The following is a 17,515-nucleotide window of genomic DNA, read 5'->3' on the forward strand; positions in this document are numbered from 1 at the left end:
TTAGGTATTCGTCAGCTTCATTCGTTTAACTCGGTTATGTTGGCTCGACAGTGTTGGCGCATTCATCATCATCCCCAGCTTCTTGTTTCCAGAATTTTTTCGGCGCGGTATCCTTCTCTACATCTTTTACAGACTCGGAGGATTCCTGGCTCTTCTTGGGGGTGTCAAGGTCTTTTGCAAGGCTTGTCGGTTCTGGCTAAGGGTGTTTCTTGGAAAGTTGGTTCGGGTTCTCAGGTCCGCATTCTTCAAGATTCTTGGGTTCCTGGGGACTCAATTTCATTTCGAGGCAATTGTGAGACGCCTCTTCCGTCTCATGTTTCTTCTATCATTAATCCGCGTTCATACGCGTGGGATACTTCTCGGGTTTATCAGTTGTTTGATTCCTCAACAGCTAGCCGTATTTTGGCTTTAGAACGTCCGAGTAGACCAATGGACGATTTCGTTTACTGGAAATATTCAAAGGACGGGGTATTTTCTACTAAATCAGCCTACGCTATGTTGTTAAGAAATCCAGACTACTCTGCTGGGGTTTCAGCCTTCCCTTCTTCATGGTGGAAGGTTTTCTGGAGCCTGCCCCTCTTGCCAAAGCTGCTTCTATTTTGCTGGAAGCTTCTTAATAATGCATTACCTCTCACTGGTATATTACAACAACACGGGATTCCAGTGGATACCACTTGTGTTCTTTGTCTGGGAAATCACGAATCGGTTGAACATTTTTTTAGAGATTGTCCTTTGGTTTGGGAAGTCTGGGTGACTGCTCCTCTTATTGCGTCGCTTCAAGTTCGTCGAGACATTACTTTCTCTGCTTGGTTTGTTGAGATAGTTTTGGATTTACGACGAAATAAGTCTTGGGAAACTTTGGTCAACTTAGTCTCTTTTCTTTGGGCCATTTGGATTGCTCGCAATCACAAAATCTTTCGTCAGGCTGTTATTTCTTCTAATTTTGTTTGTCATATAATGCAGGAATGGGTTTCTCGTAGTCTTGCGGCTGAGGATTTTAAGTCTGCTATTCGATCATTGGGGATGGCTTCTACTGCCCTTCGACATCATGTTTCTTCGTCATGCCTTTTACAAGGCTCATCGGATTCAAATGCTGATATTTGCCTTGTGTTTGATGGTGCTTATACTCTTCATGACCATACTGCAGGGGCAGGTTGGGTTTTTAGATCTTCGGATTTAGACATTGTACTTGGTGGTGGTTGTAGAGCCTTCACTTCGTCCTCGGCTTTTCAGTCTGAGTTGCAGACCTGTTTGTGGGCTCTTAAGGCGGCTGATCGTCGTGGTTTTAGGCGTTTGCTTATCTACACAGATTGCTCAACTTTGTTAACTTTCCTTACAAATAAGAGATGTCAGGATATCTCTTGCTTATGGTTTCTTTAGGATATAAAGGTTATCCTTACTCGGTTTTTATTCTGCGAAGTTCGGAAAGTTCCTCGTCAGTGGGTGGCTCCAGCTCATTGGTTGGCATCTCAAGCTCGTCAGCGTCGTGTGTTGTTATGGTCCTTCTAGTTTTTTTCTTTCTTTCTTTTGTTTTTTTTATTTCTTAGCTCGTCTTGTCAAAAAAAAAAATAATAAAAAAAAAAATTAAAAAAAAAAACAAGTAAATGCCGCAGCTTGCAAGTCATCAACAATTGGGACTTGAATGGAATTTTACAAAAACAATACACTGTACAACTACCCTTTTCTATCAAACCTTGTTTTCTCTTTTTAGAATAGTATAGATTCGGAGTATACCATACTCCCTTTGTTTTTTTATTTGACCTATTTCTTTTATCACGCTTGTCGATGTACAAATTTAACCATCAATAACTTTAATTTTCTCTGAATAAAACTTATAAAAGTTATATATTGTAATAGTACTTATTTAGACGAATCTAACAAGATTCTACATGAACATGTTTTTCTTTATATATAATTCAGAAAAATCGGTCAAAGGTGAGTTAGTAAATAGTATAAAAGTCAAAGCGGATCAAGTAAAAAAAAGAACAGATAAAGTACTCCGTATTAATTATACTATTATAGTTATGTACTTCTTTCGTTCTAAATTAGATAACACGTTTTGACTATTGACACTATTTATTAACTTTGTTTTGACTAACATTCGTGATAGGTAAAAGAAAACATAATCATTTAGGATCTTCTTAGATTCATTTCAATGTGTCTTAATTAAAATTAAACTTGTAGTCTTTTTCACAATAATATGATTAAAGATACAGAGGAAGTGATACAATATTAATTTTCATACATAATTACTTTCTTCAATTTCATTATCAAAAGCAATCTCTTTTTTAGAAACTCTTTTCATGATTTCGTTTAGTTCACTAGGGTCTTCTTTATCAAATAAGATTTATAATTCTTCTAGCATTTTCTTCTGAGCTCATCTTTAGTCTCTTTGTTCCTTTCACTAATGGATCTTTTAGGAAGGGATATAGTAAACTTTTTAATCTTATCTAAATTTTGAAAAGGATATTTATATTTATAAGGGACGATTTTTTCTGTATTAGGTGATACTTCTTTATTAAATTGATGTCTAACCTAGTTTGTTAAAACAAGTTGTATTTGTTTAACTTGTTCTTTAAACTCACTTTTTTTTTCTTTTTTTTTTAAAAAATTAATATCGGTTGTAATTATTGATATATTGCTTTCAATATTAATACAACGCATATATGTTATCAACTTCTAATTTTAATTCACCTATTTGATCTACTATATAATTAAGGATTGGGCTAAAGTTAGAAGTATTTTTCAGAAATGTGAATATGTGATAGTCTAAAGTAGGTTTCTTGAACTCAGTAGATTGACTTAGTATTCTCCAGTTTTACTTATTTACTAATTAATTAGCAATTTGGCATGGCTCTAATATTAAATCGACGTCGCTAATAAAAATTAAGACAAATAAAAGAAATTATAGAAATTTATAAAACAAAGAGTAAATTCACTTAAGGAAAAATCGGCTTATTTAAGTTCTAACACCGAATATTAATTTTATACCACTAAACAATAACGGGTAATGCTATCTAAGGACTACATTTAAGTATTAAATACACAAGTTGTAAATTTAATGCTTATATATAGCCCTAAGGACTACGTATAGCATTTTTCAACAATAATTTTTTACCACTGAGACATAAAATAATACTCCCTCCGTCCTTTTATTATATATCTGTATTTCTTTTTTGGGTCATCAAAATTAAGTTTTATTTCTATTTATAGGTTGTACTTTTTACAATATTATTCTCTTTTTTTATGATTTGTCATCCCTTTTCTTTTTCTTTTCTATACTTTAACATCAACTAGCATTTGGCCCGTTCAATGCACGGGTTATAACTTATGTTATTTTTCATATAAATGTATGCTTTTTAATAGTTGAAACTACGAAGTTATAGTTTTATGACTTTTGAGGTGAATGGTGTGAAAACTTAAAAAAAAAAAAAAAAAAAAAAAAAAAAAAAAAGGTGAAGGTGGAATTGTGGAAAAATATGAAGGAATTTAGTTAACCATATATACATGAATATTGTAGAATATGAAAAGACATACTAAATACTTCGTATTAGTTTAAACTATATTTTAAGTTTAAGAGATAAAAAGATTATTTTTTATTCATATGTTTATGTTAATTCAACTTTACTCTATCATGGTAGAAATGAAACACTTCATTTTCCTACTTAATTAAATATGCAAGTTACGCATAAAGGTAAAAGTGAACTATATTTAATTTTTTTAATATTAAAAAGGTAAGAGAAGTAACATCTGGCATATGAGTGAGTTGTGAGTACATGTGACATACTTCCTCCGTTCATTTTTACTTGACCCACTTTGACTTTTTACACTATTCACCACCTCTCCTTTGACCGTCTTTGGTTAATGATATGTAAGGAAAAATATATTCATATGATATCTTTTTTAATTCGTCTCAATAAGTATTATCGTAATATACAACTTTTATAATTTTTACTTATGAAGAATTAAAGTTATTGATCGCTAAAGTTTTGCATTGACAAGCGTGATAAAAGAAACAGGTCGAATAAAAAAGAACAGAGGAAGTATGAATAAGTTGAGAGGACATATGAACGGTTGTAGTTTAAGCTTTTAAATACTAAGTATAGAAGTATAGATATAGATTTCCAATACTTTCTATCTCCTAATTCCCAACCACTTTGTAAGTTTGTCTTACTCTCCATCTCTCTCTAACCTCAAATGCACATTTATACATCTAATTATTAGTTTTAAGAAATCTTTAACTTTCTTAATTCCCGTGCAAAAAATAGGCATGTAATAAGAGGACGAATATAGTACTGTTGAAGTAAGATTTTTGTAACTGATCAATACTCAATTTCAAGAAACGAATTCATCCTACAAAAACTTTGCTGCAGCAAGCCGGCAACAAGTGAATTCTTTTCGACTTAATCCTTCTATCCCTTTTAAGCTTGTCCAAATTGACAATACCATGAATGGTAATAACAAGGAACCACACTTTCAACTCACGCATTGCTTTTAGCCCCCATCAATTTTTATCTGTTAATGACACTTGACTAAAACTCAAAACAACTTGTAAAAATGGCTGGGTAAGAAAATTGGGATGGAGGGAGTAAGTGATTGAGAGCATGATAAAAATTGATCTGAAGGTACATTAATTTTAACTCTACATACTCATCCCAAAGAAATGTATATCAATCCAACCGTAAAAGCGAGGTTGCTCACACCGAGAGAGAAAGAAAAAAAAATTACCTCTAGGACATCTTTGATTCTTATATAAGATCCATAGAGTACAAATCCAAAAAAAGAAGCAACAAAAATCCCAGTGTTTAAACATAGTCCCTAACTTAACGGTTGGCCTTGGCAACTCTTTCAATTTCATCTTTCTTCTTGATAGCATAACTGCAGGGGAAAAAAATAAAAAAATTCAAGAAAAAATAATAAATAATCCGTAAAAGACAGCATATGATGAACATTGAGCTGCTCTGGGTATCTTTCTACGCATAGACCGTAATAAATAATCTTATACTTCCTCCGTTTTCTTTTACTTGCAACACAGCCTTGTGGCACGTGTTTTGAGGTCGGGTTTATGTAATGTAAACGTACAAATTTTTTATTGTAATTTTTACAAATGATACTTAACCCTATTCTAATTTTCGTGTAAAAACTATATTGATAAAATCGCTCGTTTACCCTCACTAATCATCTCCTAAAACTGCGTGCTTAAAAGGTGTGTTGCAAGTAAAAGAAAACGGAGGAGGTATATATATATAGGATTATTATTACTATGTAAGATAATATATTTCCTTGTAAAATACTTAAGGTATAGTGAAGGTATCATTAGTGTCAAAAAAGGTATAGCAAGAATGGCGGTAGACAATATCTCTGGCGTGACATAGAATGAGCATTTGCTCAACTCCTACCAGCCACCACATATTTACTTCTTATGCCATTTTCAACAATCAAGATTGTACTGTGAGCAACAATTAAAATCATTCAAACCATGACATTTTAACATTGCACTCAGCATGTCAAGAACTGTACAGCCAGTCAGCTACCTGATACATCACCGAACATATACTGCTTAGTGCTTACTATAGAGTATTCATTAAAAGAGGCAGATTACCTGTTGGATGAACCCTTGGCAGCATTGATGAGTTCATCAGCAAGGCACTCAGCAATGGTCTTGATGTTCCTGAAAGCACTCTCACGAGCACCAGTAGTAAGAAGATAGATTGCCTGATTAACACGCCTTAGTGGAGAGATATCAACAGCTTGACGCCTCACAACACCAGCAGAACCAATTCTGGTTGCATCTTCTCTGGGTCCACTGCATAACACAACATGGTTTGAGTAACAATAAGGGTATTATTGTGTTTAAAATAATGTTACAAGGTACACGATTCGATTCGAAACGTGGTACGGAAACGGATACGCGACACGCTACCCGTGATGAATTCGGTACGATTGGGTACGAAATAAATAAAATAATAAAATATATGGGTGATTTTTATTAATAAGATATTGATTTGGAAAACAATATAAAATGTAGTTGTATCTTAGGAATTTATGTGGGTTGGTTAAGAAATAGAGTACATAATATATATAATATAAAGCCCAAAGATTTAAGCCCATTTGGAATATAACCCTAGCCGCCACCCTATGTAGTACAAATAAATAAATAATAAATACTCCAATAAAAACAACATTATAAACTTACTGGCTTAATAGTACTACTGGAGAAAGGAGAGAGGAGAGAGGAGAGAGAAAAAAACTACTCCTAATTCCTAAGATATATAAAACCAGAAGAGAGAGAAAATGCATTGGAAATATCGCAAAAAACCATTGAACCCATTCAGTACCAGAGACGCCTCCTTCAGCGATCCAGGTCGTGAACCCTAGCGACTCAAGTCGCGTTTGTTCCGCGTTCCGATACGCGCGACTCAGTTCGCGGTTCAGGCTACGTACCGCGAACCTTGTAACGCTGGTTTAAAACAATAGAATAATGAAAGCTAATGAACAATACCAACATTTAATTCGATATTCTAAATGTCCTATGTATGTAAAAATGGTGCAAAGCAAACAAAAAAGAGCCTACAGAGAAGGCAATACAGAAGGGGGGTTTTCTAATACCTGTTGATGATGGCATCAACTACTACTTGAATGGGGTTCAAGTCAGTCAAGAGATGGATGATGTCCATGGCATGCTTAATAATGCGAACAGCCATCAGCTTCTTTCCATTGTTGCGTCCGTGCATCATGAGAGAATTGGTCAACCTTTCAACAATAGGGCACTGAGCTTTCCTGAAACGCTTCATTTGATATCTTCCAGAAGTGTGAGGGACGTACGTGGCATGCTTAACTGCAGTCACTCCGATGTAATCAGCCAAAGCAATGTCATGGACCTACATATCAAACCAAGGGCCTTCTTAACACATATATAAGTATAACACGCAACAGAAAATAATAAAATCCATCTATTGTCAATAAACACACTCCTTAAGAGAGAATTATATTCATCTAATCTAACCACATAAGAACCAAAATTATGCAGCAATAGCAGCAACTTGCAACCGAATACAATATTGCTTATGAATTCTATAACTCTACAGTCACACACCAATTAAAATCAACATAGTACTCTAAACATGATACAGCAAGGTCATAATGAATTCCAGAAACAATAGTCTTATTGCTACCGTGATTAGAACTTGTTATGTAACAACTAAATTAGGACAGACAAAGTGCCTTCATTCCCATTTGCGTGACAAACAAGAAAATAAGTATGACAAATACATACATTGCATATTACTATACCAATATGCTTGGAAAAAACAATTGGAAAGCCTAAATTACTCAATCCCATAATTGAAAAATCTGTAAAATTTAAATCATCTCAAATTACTAAAAGTATACAGAAAGCAGCTAATTCCAAATAATTTCAATGCAAAAAATCAATAATCAGCATGTTAAAACAACAGCAAAATAACTAACAATCTTAAAGATCCAAACAACTTAGGAAACTGTATATCATCAAATTAAGTCCAAATTCAAGCCTTTCCGGCTGGAAGGCTTAAATAAAAGTAAACTCATTTCACAAAAACATACAAATTAGTAGGAACTATCAAAATCATACACTTTATAATTAATGATCAAAAAGGAGGAGATCAACAAAAATATGAATAGGAGAGAGAAGATTACGAACAGTGACATCGTCAAAGCTCCATCGACCGAAAAGCTTGACCTCATTTTGCAAAGGATCGGGAGTCTCAACTGGGACTGCAACTTCTACCGCCGCCATGGTAAGAGATTGAGCAGAGAGAAATTAAAAGCTCGAAAAACGCCTAGAATTCCAGGCTTTGAGGTAACTATGGAATGGTATATCCAACAGACTCTACTATCTGTTAATTAAGAATGAGTTAATTAAGCAGACTCTACTATCCAACAGAGGAATGCAAACTCAGATGGTCAGATACTCAGAGAGAAATCACAAAATTGCAGAGATTATCAACTATCCAAGCACTCAACAACTTTCATATAAGTGAGACAGAAAAAGAGAACTTACAAAATATGTGTTGCACAACAGAAAATCAACACAAACAAATAATCACGATATTCCAACAGAAATTTACCATAAGAGCAACATAAACATAAACATAAAATGAACTCATAAACGCATATGAAAAAATCAAAACACAATGCATATGAAATAAAATCAAAACAAAACAAGCTAAAACAATACGCATATAGAGTAACATAATTACATAAAAATGAATAAAAAGGCGAAAAATAAATAAAACTCAACAAAATTAAGTAAAGAGAATGAAATAACCTCATAAACAAAACGCATGCAATGAATTGAAGAAATAATAGAGCAACATGAATACATAATCAGATTAAAACACAACAGAATTAATTAAAGAGAATGAAATTTTTAGATAAATTACCTGGAGATGAAAGATTAATGAGTTTGAATCACCAATTTTAATGGGGAAAAATTGAAAACAAAAGAGAAAAAAAGAGAATGAAAGCGGCGTAAAATACAGGAGTTTTAGGGTTTTAGTCTTTAATCAGTCATTCAACATTTTCGCTGGTAGACTTAGATAGTGGGCTTGGCCCACATTTATATATTATGGTTTAAACTAATTTAGTTATGTGGGTTTGATTTGGGTTGACCACTTAACCCTGACGACCATGCCAAATTTGTGATCACAATTAATTTTTAGTTATTATTTTTTGTATTTGAAAAATGTGATCACAAATTTTTGATATGCAAGATATAGATTAAAAATAAATGGAACAAAAATGTTAATTTTATAAATTTCAACCCTTAAAATGTTTCACCTTGTTCCCTTATGAACAGTAGCAACATGTGCCAATTGCATGTGTGAGAATGCTGACGTGGCATTTTCTCCTCCCTTCATTTCTTAACTATCTTTTCAGTTTTCACTTTCCTCTTTTTTGATATCTCTTCTCTGATATTTTCTGTTTTTAATCTTTCCCTCTTTCTCTTCTCCTCTATTTGCATTCTCTCTCCACAATAGTGGTCAATGACAATGGCTTTACTTCTTCTCAAAATGAAGGCCGGTCGATCACCGAACCTTATTTTCTCGTACAAAAGGTGCTCAATATTTTCCATTTTCACAATTAAATTAGGATTTATGCTATTTAATCTTGCGATGTAACCCTACAAGAGAAAAATTGTGATTTGAAGGTTGAAGATAACTTGATAAAGTGATACCAACAAGAATGGAGGTAACAAAGCTTTTAATGAGGAAAAGCCTGCAGCCTGCTCCGGTGCTCCTACTCACATTAGTCTCAAGTTTAAAGGTTAGGTAATTATTATTTTTTTTTCAATATTTCGGCCTTTTTTTTGTGTGTGAATTTATATTTTTTTTATGCATAAACAATTGCCTTTTCACTATTCCCTCTCTTGATAATTGATATACAGTATATCTCTGTTTTTAGCTTTCCTTTCCCTCTCTTCCTCCGACCTTCAACTCTTTCTCTCCTTGGAAACTGAAATTGATATACATTATAACTCTTTCTCCTCAAAATTCTCTCTACAAATTCAACAATGGTGGCGCCACAATCCACAGTAAGAGCACTGCCGGCAGAAGGGTTGAGATGCTCAGAGGGTTGATTCTGGTTCTCTTGTCTATCTTTATGCTGTCCTTGAGTATGTCGCTGCTGAGGTACCATTTCCTCACTCCTCTTTCAACTTTCCATTCAATTTTCTGAATTTTTATTGAGTCATATAGGTAGATTTTTGGTGATTTTTCTAGATTTATATTTGAGGCTTTGACTATCTAGATCTTTGATTATTTTAATTTGAATTTGAAATGAAATTTATGCTTCTGTGTATGATTTTTGATTTTTTTTTTTTTTTTAGGTTTTTTTCTTTCTGCTAATTTTATGGCTTCAACGACTTGGGTATTCTGAAATTTTATTATGACAATTTTTCAGATACCTGTTATCTTATCTTGTTCAGATTAAATATTGATTTGATTTTATATTCTTCAACTTCTGATTAAGATTATATTCCTCAAAAAAATTATGTTTAAAGTGAAACCTCTTATTTAGGATTTGATTTATGATTTCTTGAATGATTTTTGTTTGATTTTCTGTGAAATTAACTACATTATTTTTCAATTTTGGTGAATTAATTGTGATGAAATGATGATATCTATGTGAACCTTTTGTTTGATTTTTCTTATAATAGGTGAATGGGTGAATCAACAGGTTCCGGAAATGGCGAGAAACACACAGAGAGACAATAAGACTGAAGTTTGCTTTCATCATTATTTGAAATGCCTAGTTTGTAAATTTTTTTAACTAAATGCATTTGCTCTATTTCCAGGGCAGTTCTCAACATACTTCCATAGAAGTTGCTGTTGCTGTTAAGAATTTTCAGGTAACACTGTGGCTGAATCCTGATATTTATGACTTCCGATATCTTTATTGTGCCATTTTTCATTTTATCTTGTGAACGAGTTTCAATATGTCATGTCAAAGTGTAGAGAACCAATTTTAGAGTATTATAAAAAAAATTTGTTCGAACAAAAGTTTTTGAATCAAAAGTTTTGAATTAGGTTATTTAGCTGCCATATTATTAGTACAGGAAAGAAAAATTATGCTTTGATTAGCTTAATTATCAAAGCAAGCATAAGCTCTAATTAGTTTTTGTTTGGGCAAATTCTTGGGAAAGCCGAGTTCTTGAATCCCAGAGGAAGTGTCAAGGACAAGATTGCTGTGAAAATCATACAAGAGGTAATTTAAGCCGAGTTTTCATGCTATTATGCTTAATTGATTGTGGTTCGTGTGGATTTGAGTCTTGCATTTTAGTATTTTGAATGTTCAAATATTGGCAAATTTTATGAGTATCTCATATATTATGTGTGTACTCCTACATGCTGTTGTTGGGCTAAGATTAAGTATAATCGACCCCCTTATATCCTACTTGGAGCGGGAGTATTAAACATTGAGGTAATGATGTCATTGTTGTTAACCTCGGGACAAATATTGGTATTTTGAATTATTGTTGTGTGATTACATTTTGTTAAAATGAGCATAACCAGCAAGAATTTGGGGGATAAAAATAGTGGTTATTTATACAAATGACACTGCAAATAAGATGAAGTACGATGATCTTTTCCCTGTTGAGGCTAAGAAATATGGGTATGATCCTAAAGCTGCTAAATTTAAGTCCGCTACATTTAAGTACTTGACTGGATTATTAGAAAGACATTGAACTTTATTTTTTTGCTTTCATTGAGTTCATCAATGCGTTAAGATTTGTTTAGTCAAGTTTGATCCTACTTTTGGAAAAGTAATCATTAAGAGCCAGTTTTCTTGATTTCAAAAATATCCTGCAGTATTTAGGATAGATCGGTTGTTGGCATATGCCAAAAATAAGTGGATAAAACTCAAAGAATATCTTATTGAAATTGTATTTATTTTTCATTATTTGAAAGCAAGGCTGAAGAATTTCACAAGTTTGGTTGTTCTGATCCTTGTTGGAAAGCAGCTAAAAGTTGAATGAAAGCTATGCATAACCAGCTTGTTTCTCTCTTCAAGCTTCTCATTTAACCTTTTTCTGGTCAAGGTTTGATATCTTTGACCAGCTTAGATTCATATCCTCTATCCATTAGGCTTAAGCTATTTTACTTCTGTTTTGATTATTAGTTTATGCGTATAAATTTCTCCACATGTTTTTTACCTGCGATTTGACGAATCCTTGCCTCCTTGGTGAAATTCTACCTGATGCACTAAAAACTTATAAGTTGAGTATAGATGTCAGCACTAGCAGTCTATCATACAGTTATTCAACCCTCTGAATTTTAGGAGTCACTCTTTTAACTCCATGCCTAAGTTGATTATTGAAATGTCATGCTTCTGTTATTCAACCCTAACTGTTTGCATTATCCATGACATTGCATTGTTCAAGAGAGCAAAACTTGTGATTTTATGGAATTTATTTGTGGGTATACTTTGATTGTTTTGCAAATATCAGTTTAAATTCACGAGTGAAGTTTAAAAGAATGGTTTTGGACAATAAGGGGTAATTTTCTTTTTAATTTCTCTTTTTTCATTGTTCTATAGGCATTGATTTCTTGTCTTTTTCTTTTTAATTTCCCTTTTTTCATTTTTCTACTGGTATATATTTTCTTAATGTTTGTATGAATTTGGTTTAATTAAGGTTAGTTTGTTGTATTATATGAAATGGTTTGTGTTCAGGTTCATCGTAGTTAGATATATCATATTGAAAACATTGTTTAATTTGTAGTTGTATCATCCAAGGATATTTTCAATTCTAGCTTCATTTTGGGGCTGCCTCCTATTTCTCACTACTTGCACTTCTCATTGTCATTTGATCATCAATTGAGTGTTTTACACCTTTACTTGAAAAGTCTATGGATTAAAATATGCTTTACTGGAAAAGTCTGTAAAGTAACTTAGGAGCAGATATACAAATGGAATAGTCTTGTCGATTGGCTTGATTTGCAGGAATCTTGTTGCCGTTGCATATGCTATAAAACGGTTTTGTGAACCAATCAAAATATTTACATTCCTCAATCATCACCATTGAATCATACAAAATCTTTACATTCCTTGTGTGTTTTTGTTGATTTGATGAGGATTTATATGAAAAGATTAGGTGTTGTTGGAATATAAGTAGGACCTCTCTACATATGTGCACCCTGAAAAATATCTTGGAGGTAGAGGGGTGGTTTTTTGTTCAACCGGACTTAAAGATAAATGGTTTGTTATCAGTACACTCACTACATGAATCTTTGCTGGATCACACAGTAGATTTAATATTGTCCTATATAAACTATGTTGTCCAGTACATCATCGAGCTAAAACGTCCATTGGCATCAGCACAGTTTGTCTCTTAGTTTGATGGGAACTATGTGCAATCTCTCCATATAGAAATTAAGTAGTGAAACTTCAAGCATTTTTCAACCAGTGTATGAGGTTCGTATCCAATTCAATGTCTGCTTCTTATAAAATTGAAGTGTATACGAGGATAGTCACCAAGGTCTGCTTCTGATAGATGTTTGTTAACTATTTGTTTTCATGACATGTTATGCTCATTTATGAAGTAGAATAATTATCATGCTAGATTGGTGAATGAAAATTACAAGATTTTAGAACCCAAATAGTAATATGTGATTATACGCTGATTAGAATACCAATGAATTTTAGATGGTGAACTATTATAATGAACTGAGAATTTGCAATAGAAAAGCTATGAAATAGAGATGGGAAGGGGTGATAATTATTATTATTTATTTTAGTGTGCTAACTTTTTTGCCCTTGAATATATTCGTTTACAATTCTTTGTTCTCCTTCACTGAAATAATGATATTGTAGCATTCTCATCCTCTTAAGTGTGGGCGTGCAGGGCTAGGGATTGCCCATCGAGTGGTGGTGGCAGGTATCCTGCATAATCTGAATTTGGTAGCTTTGGTCTTCAGGGAGATTGTGATTGTAACTGTTACTATGAGCGCGCTGTTGGGGGGTGCTATGATAGTAGAGACCGTTTGGATAACATAGATGGGTATGTGTTCCTGTGATCGTTGCAGCACTGAAAGGTACCCCCACTTGCTGGTGATTGTTATAGAAGCGATAAATATATGGATTGATGCCCCTAAAATGGATGTGGTCGGAATAGAGATATGGAGGCGTAAGAGGTGGTGATAGGTATGCTGCTGGTGGACCAACAAGATATGACGAAGAAATCTTTAGAGACTGGGCTTTGGGAGAAGCAAATGGAGTTGATATCATTGTTGGTTTTGCTCCTCTAATGCTGCGCAAACTGTTGTTTATCTTACAAAACCAACTTCTGTATCGTCTTCTACTAATTTGTACTTCGAATTTGCTTTGTCTAATAGTTTCAGGCTTTCAGCTGGAATGCCAAGCTTCATCAATTATTGCTTATGTTGGATATTGTTGCCTATAAATTACATAAAACTATGCAGAAACCATTAGGCTTACAAAGTCATTTTTCCTACTTTACTTACAATTACCTAGCATAAATGATGTACAAAATGTCGGTCAATTCGATGTAATTGACAATGCTTATCATTTCACATATGAATAATGTCTCGTGTCCAAACAATGTTGTCCACAGCATTTGATTACTACACTTGTACTACTACACCTTATATGGTAACCCTAGTGATTAGTTAGGGTTAATATGTATTGGTCTTTTGACTTGGTAATCATGACTTATTTATAATAACTTAACCAATTTTAGTAGGTTTTCATCACTATTAAATAAACAAATTAATTTAAATACTTAATGGACTAATTTAATTTATTTCACCCAAATTAAGTACATTTAATTATTTGTCAAATAAACTCGAGTCAATACTTTGACTTTTGACCTATATAATATCTGATGTGGCACTTATATAAATTTACGTGCCTATATGTAACACCCTAGAAATTCCTTTCCTTTAAATAACCACTTTACTCTTTAAAATACGATTTAGGAATATCTAAGACATTACCGCCACCGTGAAAACGGCCAAGACAACTATCAAAGATACACAACGGAAGACTTAAAATTAAAAACCGTTTAAACAAGTCAACTCAAAAGTCCACCAAACGAAAGTAAAGTTTAAAACCGAAACAAACAAAGTCAAATAAAATCAAACTACAACTTGGAACCATTAAAGGCCCTTATTCAAAACCGTTCCAAAACCAAACCTTTGCGTTAGTCCACACATAATATGTCATAAATAAATAAAGCATAAAACACATCGTAAACTAATGGAAACTAGCATGATTCACTCTTCACTCATGCCCCGTCATGAATATGCTTCAATACCTGAAAAATTTATCTCTACTTGTCCCCACTACTCTCCATTAAAAATGGGTCATCATAGGGCCAAGATAAAGACATGGCCAAACACACAAACACACACAATCAGCAAAGTTGAGTACATAAGCGTAATTAAACACACTAACATGCTTTCACTTATCAACACACACTTACCTCAATGCACCTGTTTACAAGCACACACAAAATCAACAAGACACTTTAATTAGACACTAAATAATTCATTTAGCGTTGATTACGCATCGAACGGGTTTCCAACTTTACCTCCCCCAAATAAATTGAGGTTAACTGACACAGGAGCTAATCGTGCCAGCGACAAAACCACTCAAAGGTGGCGGAATTCCTGTGCATAATAATAAATAAAAAGGAATGTACAACGTCCTGTACTCCATTAGAAGTTATGGTTAAATATAAAACCCCATAACTCCCCCCATTGTCCATACTCAAGGTATATACGTTCCAAGAGTTTTGGTGCGTAATCTCTTTCAATTTACGTTATTTACATGTTATTGGACCTGGTGATGACTCTCAAAACATAATAAATCAATCAACAATAATTATTCAATCAACCAAACATACCAATTTAATTCTTGAATAATTAGTGACCACATATTATTTAATGTTGAACCCTTTTTAATTCTACCTCAGTGTCAAAGACACCTTAAACGCATAAAGCGCCAAAAATCCTATCCCTCGGTGTTAAAAACACCTTAAGTGCATAAAGACACCAACATACAATTTATCCCTTGTGTACATAGACACTTATATAGCTTCTTCCTCATGCTTAAAGCATCAATAAAAATTATTTGAACCATAATAAAATTCCTTTTCAATATTCCAAACATAATTAAACATGTAGTTTAATTAATCATGCATTCTAACATGCCATAAATAAAAGTGTAATTCAAACACAACATGCCCAAAATATAATTTTCTAATCCATAAATCATCACAAATAATTCATGCTTCACAATTCAATCACCAACACCATTAATTCACAATTCCATACATAAACCTTAGCATGATACTACTTGTAATTGATTGAAATCAAGCCTAGCATGATTCTACATCATCAAAATATGCTAAGTACGCGAACATACCTTGAGTGCGATCTTAAACATAATATTAAGTGTTCTACATAAAAATTCCAGCACTTTATTTTAATTAAAACTTGCTGTAATTAAGACTTAAAACACTTAAAACAAAGATCTAAACCAATATTTATCATAACCCTTCAATAATTCATAAATCAAGAACCTAGGGTTTCAAAAATTAGGGCTTTTTTTAATTAAAATCAAATCTAAAAATTAATTGACATAATAATTATAATCAAACATAAAAAAATCAAATCCCAAAACTCATAATTTACACTTAGATTTAAGCATAGATTAAATTAAAATAATAAATCTAAGTTTTTTTTTTTATACACTCGAAAAAAGGGGGAAAGAGAAGGCAACCACCGGCGACCACTTGCTGCCGACGGCAGACGCTGCTGGCAGCGGCGACCACCTGCTGCCGGTGGCTGGCAGCGGTGGAGGGGGGCGGAAAAACAGGGCAGCCGAAAAAAAGAAAGGGAAAGGGGAAAAGAAAAAGAAAGAAAAATAAGGAGGAGAGAGAGAGAAGTTTACCTTGGGTTTTTCTCCACTCCGGGCAAAGTTGATTTGCCTCATAAGTGGGATATTTATACCCCTTCTCAACCAATCCCTTTTTCCCTAAACTTTCCTCTTTTAGTTTTTCCTAATCCCTTCCCTAATAAAACTTGTTAAAATTAAACTTTCTTAAAATAAAACCCCAACTTTTATAAATAAAGAAATTAAATAAACTTTCCTTTTATAAAAATATTAGTTAAAATGCCATAATTAAAATATTAAAATTATTTAAATACTTTATAAAATACATATTTTAAATAAAATACGTATAAAAATACGGGGTATTACACTATAAGGCGACACCCGTACAAGTCAAGTTCGGGTTGACCCTAATACATAAACTGGTTGAAATCTCACTCAAAACCGATTTATTTCGGGTGGGTTTTAGTCGATTACCGAGTCAAGTCGGCTTTTGATATCCCTACTCCATAACACACTATTACAACATTATAAACTCAAAACTTTAAAATTTATTTCATCTCATCCACTCCCCCACCACTAAGCCCTAATTCCCTTCCCCACACACTCCATCGGAAATGATGCCAAGAGGTGCTGCAACACGCCCACCACCGTCAGGCCGCGGATCTCAATCTTAAGCCATTAACAACACCTCAATTCAGCAGCGGAGGTGTAATACCCCTCATGATAATTTTAAAAGGATTTGATATACTAATCATCAATAAGATGCATCTTCCTTTTAGGGAGCTCATATGCTAAGACACTTCTCAATTAGGCATGCTTGGCTGGGAGTAGTCTTGGGATGCTAACCTCCTGAGAAGTTTTCTTGGGGTGCGCATGATATGTCTATTTTATATAGTATTTTACCCCCGTCCCTCGGTCATAATTAGTAGTGTTTTTGGCCCTTTGGGGCCACTTTTATTACTAATATGTGTTTTCTAGTGTTTTCGTAGTTTTGGTTAAGTTTTGCAGGGAATTGCACCTTTGGAGTATTTTCCCGGGATTTTTATGAAGCGACTACGAGCATCGGAGGAGCACGACCATTTTCGGAGCCCGAGGCAATTGGACCATGTATTCGAGA

At 33.6% G+C, this 17,515-nt stretch overlaps 1 protein-coding gene and 1 long non-coding RNA gene across 5 annotated transcripts; one reads left to right on the forward strand and one right to left on the reverse strand.

Annotated features, from left to right (window-relative positions):
* Positions 1-4,580: 4,580 nt before the first annotated feature.
* Positions 4,581-8,583, reverse strand: LOC145632028 (small ribosomal subunit protein uS7-like). Its single transcript, XM_081684283.1, has 5 exons — positions 8,424-8,583; positions 7,682-7,877; positions 6,610-6,881; positions 5,603-5,806; positions 4,581-4,878 (listed from the first exon to the last, which is right to left on the reverse strand). Exons 2-5 carry the CDS (start codon positions 7,775-7,777, stop codon positions 4,824-4,826), a joined length of 627 nt encoding a protein of 208 aa, XP_081540409.1. The 5' UTR covers positions 7,778-7,877; positions 8,424-8,583; the 3' UTR covers positions 4,581-4,823.
* Positions 8,584-8,874: 291 nt separating this feature from the next.
* Positions 8,875-13,920, forward strand: LOC145632029 (uncharacterized). Of its 4 annotated transcripts, none has more exons than XR_014112454.1 (6): positions 8,875-9,097; positions 9,191-9,311; positions 9,445-9,671; positions 10,199-10,390; positions 10,685-10,746; positions 13,385-13,920. It is a non-coding gene; the product is annotated as an uncharacterized LOC145632029 (long non-coding RNA). The 4 variants fall into 4 exon arrangements; XR_014112455.1 differs by having other exon boundaries at positions 9,191-9,306; XR_014112456.1 differs by having other exon boundaries at positions 8,877-9,097; positions 9,191-9,306; positions 9,576-9,671.
* The last annotated feature ends 3,595 nt before the right edge of the window (positions 13,921-17,515 follow it).

The sequence above is a fragment of the Chenopodium album genome, chromosome 5 (assembly GCF_948465745.1).
Source record: "Chenopodium album chromosome 5, dcCheAlbu1.1, whole genome shotgun sequence".
Classification (NCBI taxonomy): domain Eukaryota; kingdom Viridiplantae; phylum Streptophyta; class Magnoliopsida; order Caryophyllales; family Amaranthaceae; genus Chenopodium; species Chenopodium album.

Coding starts and splice junctions, on each gene's coding strand:
- LOC145632028 (XM_081684283.1), bottom strand. CDS start 7,777: ATGGCGGCGGTAGAAGTTGCAGTCCCAGTTGAGACTCCCGATCCTTTG. Junction 5,807..6,609: donor GTTGATGCCATCATCAACAG/GTATTAGAAAAC, acceptor TGTGTTATGCAG/TGGACCCAGAGAAGATGCAA. Junction 4,879..5,602: donor GCCAAGGGTTCATCCAACAG/GTAATCTGCCTC, acceptor TTTCCCCTGCAG/TTATGCTATCAAGAAGAAAG.